The sequence below is a fragment of the Alexandromys fortis genome, unplaced genomic scaffold (assembly GCF_014885135.2).
Source record: "Alexandromys fortis isolate MF-2015 unplaced genomic scaffold, M_Fortis_MF-2015_v1.1 scaffold_56, whole genome shotgun sequence".
Taxonomy (NCBI): Eukaryota; Metazoa; Chordata; class Mammalia; order Rodentia; family Cricetidae; genus Alexandromys; species Alexandromys fortis.
The window spans coordinates 6,919,113-6,921,912 of record NW_026067935.1 but is presented as its reverse complement, the minus strand read 5'-3'; the positions used below and the strand labels follow the sequence as shown (position 1 = coordinate 6,921,912).

Sequence of the window (2,800 nt, the reverse complement as noted above, 5' to 3'; positions counted from 1 at the left end):
AAAGGTAAGATCACATGATACACCACAAAGAGCAACACAACACCAGTAAAACCTAAAGACCCTACAACAGCAAGACCTGAACAACCAAATATGGATGAAACAGAAGAAAATGGAGAATATTTGAAATTCTTAAAGATGAGATGAGAAAGTCCCTTAAAGATATTGAGGAAAAGACAAACAAAAAATTAGAAGATATCAGCAAATCACTTAAAACTAAGAAAAAGAAATGAAACATATAAAAGAAACTATCCAGGATTTGAAAACTGAAATAGAAACAATAAAGAAAACATAAGCCAAAGGAATTATAGAAACAGAAATCATGATTAGAAACCACAAACACAAGCATGAACAGCAGAATGTAAGAGATGGAAGAGAGAATCTCAAGCACTGAAAATACAATAGAGGAAATAGACTCATCAGTTAAAGAAAACATTAAAGCTAACAAAAGCTTAACCCAAAATATCCAAGAAATATGGGACACCATTAAAAGGCCAAATCTTAGAATAATAGCTATAGAAAGAGAAGTTCAAATCAAAGGCACAGAAAATTTATTTAACAAAATCATAGAAGAAAACTTTCCCTAACAAAAGAAAGATATACCTGTGAAGATACAAGAAGCTTTCAGAACAACAAATAGACTAGATCCAAAAAAAGTCCTCTTGCCACATATTAATCAAACACTAAACATACAGAGTAAAGAAAGAATATTAAGAGCTGCAAAGGAAAAAGGCCAAGTAACATATAAAAGTAGAACTATCAGAATTACACCTGATTTCTCATTGGAGACGATGAAAGCCAGAAGGTCATGGTCAAGCATTATGCAGACATTAAGAGACCACGGATGCCAGCCCAGACTACTATACCCAGCAAAACTGTCAATCACCATAGGAGGATAAAATAAGATATTCAATGACAAATCTAGATTTCACCGATACCTAGCCACAAACCCAGCCCTACACAAAATACTAGAAGGAAAATTCCAACCCAAGGAAGATGACTACACTAACAAAAACACAGACAATTGATGACCTCATAACAGCAAATCCCAAAGAAGAAAAAAAAACTCACAAATTAACATCACCAATGATGAAAACTAAACAGGAGATAGCAATCACTGGTCATTATGCCCCTTGATGTAAATGGACGCAACTAACAGATTGGATACAAAAACAAAATCCATCCTTCTGCATACAAGAAACACATCTCAACCTCAAAGACAGATATTGTCTGTCTGTAAAGGGTTGGGGAAAATGTACCAATTAAATGGACCTAAGAAACAAGCAGGTGTAGCTATCCTAATATCTAACAAAATAGACTTCAAGCTAAAATCAGTCAAAAGAGACAAAGAAGGTCATTTCATATTAGTCACAGGAAAAATCGGTCAAGAGGAAATTTCAATACTGAACATCTATGCCCCAAATACAAGGGCACCCTCATACGTGAAAGAAACACCTCTAAAGCTTAAATCATACATTAAACCCCACACACTAATATGGGAGACTTCAACACTCCCTTCTCACCATTGGACAGGTCAATAAGACAAAAATGAACAGAGAAATAAGAGAACTAACAGATGTTATTACTCAAATGGACTTAACAGACATCTGTAGAATATTCCATCCAAACAGAAAAGAATATACCTTCTTCTCAGCACCTCATGGAACCTTCTCAAAAACTGACCACATACTCGGTAACAAAACAAACCTCAACAAATATTTAAAAAAAAAAAAATTGGAGAAGAAACCGAAGTGTAGGTGACGGTTCCGAGACATCGCCGCCAAGCTGGGCACCGGGGAGATGGCTGAGACGGACCCCAAGACCATGCAGGACATCACCTTGGTGGTGGAGACGCTCCTGCAACAGATGCAAGACAAGTTTCAGATCATGTCCGACCAGATCATTGGATGGATCGATGACATGAGCAGTCGCATGGACAACCTGGAGAAAAATATCGCTGACCTCATGACCCAGGCTGGAGTGGAAGAGCTGGAAGGCGAAAACAAGATTCCTACTGCGCAGAAGAGTTGAAGGCTGCTGATACTCCCGGTGAATCCAGAACGTCATTTTTCCCAAGCCAAGAGAAAACCAAGTGGCTTTCTGCAACTATTATGTGTCGACAGGTTTAAAGCATGCATTCTTATCACAGCCTGCATAGTCCATAGAGTGTCCCCCCAACACCTCCAGTTTCTCAAACTTGGTATCTTTACATCTTTGTCAGTTATCTTAATTATTAAACACTAAAACTTTGGAAAAAATTGGAATAACCCAATGTACCTTATCAGATCACCATGGTTTAAAACTAGAAGTCAACTGCAATACTAATTCCAGAAAACCCACAAACACATGGAAATTAAACAATGCTCACCTGAATCATCAATGGGTCAAGGAAGAAATAAAGGGTGAAATTAAAGACTTCCTAAAATTCAATGAAAATGACCACACAACATACCCAAATTTATGGGACACAATGAAAGCAGTGTTAAGAGGAAAGTTTATAGCACTAAATGCCTACACAAAGAAGCTGGAAAAATCCTACACTAGTGAATTAACAGAACATTTGAAAACTTTAGAACAAAAAGAAGCAAACTCACCTAAGAGAACTAGATGGGAGGAAATAATCAAAGTGAGAGCTGAATCAACAAAATAGAAACAAAGAAAACTATACAAAGAATCAATGAGACAGAGTTGGTTCTTAGAGAAAATCAACAAATTAGACAAACCTTTATCCAAACTAACCAAAAGGCAGAAAGAGAATATCCAAATCAACAGAATCAGAAATGAAAAGGGGGACTTAACAACA

General features: G+C 36.7%; 1 protein-coding gene across 1 annotated transcript; it reads left to right on the top strand.

Annotated features, from left to right (window-relative positions):
* The first annotated feature begins 1,743 nt into the window (after nt 1-1,743).
* Nucleotides 1,744-2,170, top strand: LOC126504297 (heat shock factor-binding protein 1-like). The gene has a single exon (XM_050146550.1). The coding sequence runs from the start codon at nt 1,798-1,800 to the stop codon at nt 2,026-2,028; it is 231 nt and encodes a 76-aa protein (XP_050002507.1). The 5' UTR covers nt 1,744-1,797; the 3' UTR covers nt 2,029-2,170.
* Nucleotides 2,171-2,800: the final 630 nt, after the last annotated feature.

Coding starts and splice junctions, on each gene's coding strand:
- LOC126504297 (XM_050146550.1), top strand. CDS start 1,798: ATGGCTGAGACGGACCCCAAGACCATGCAGGACATCACCTTGGTGGTG.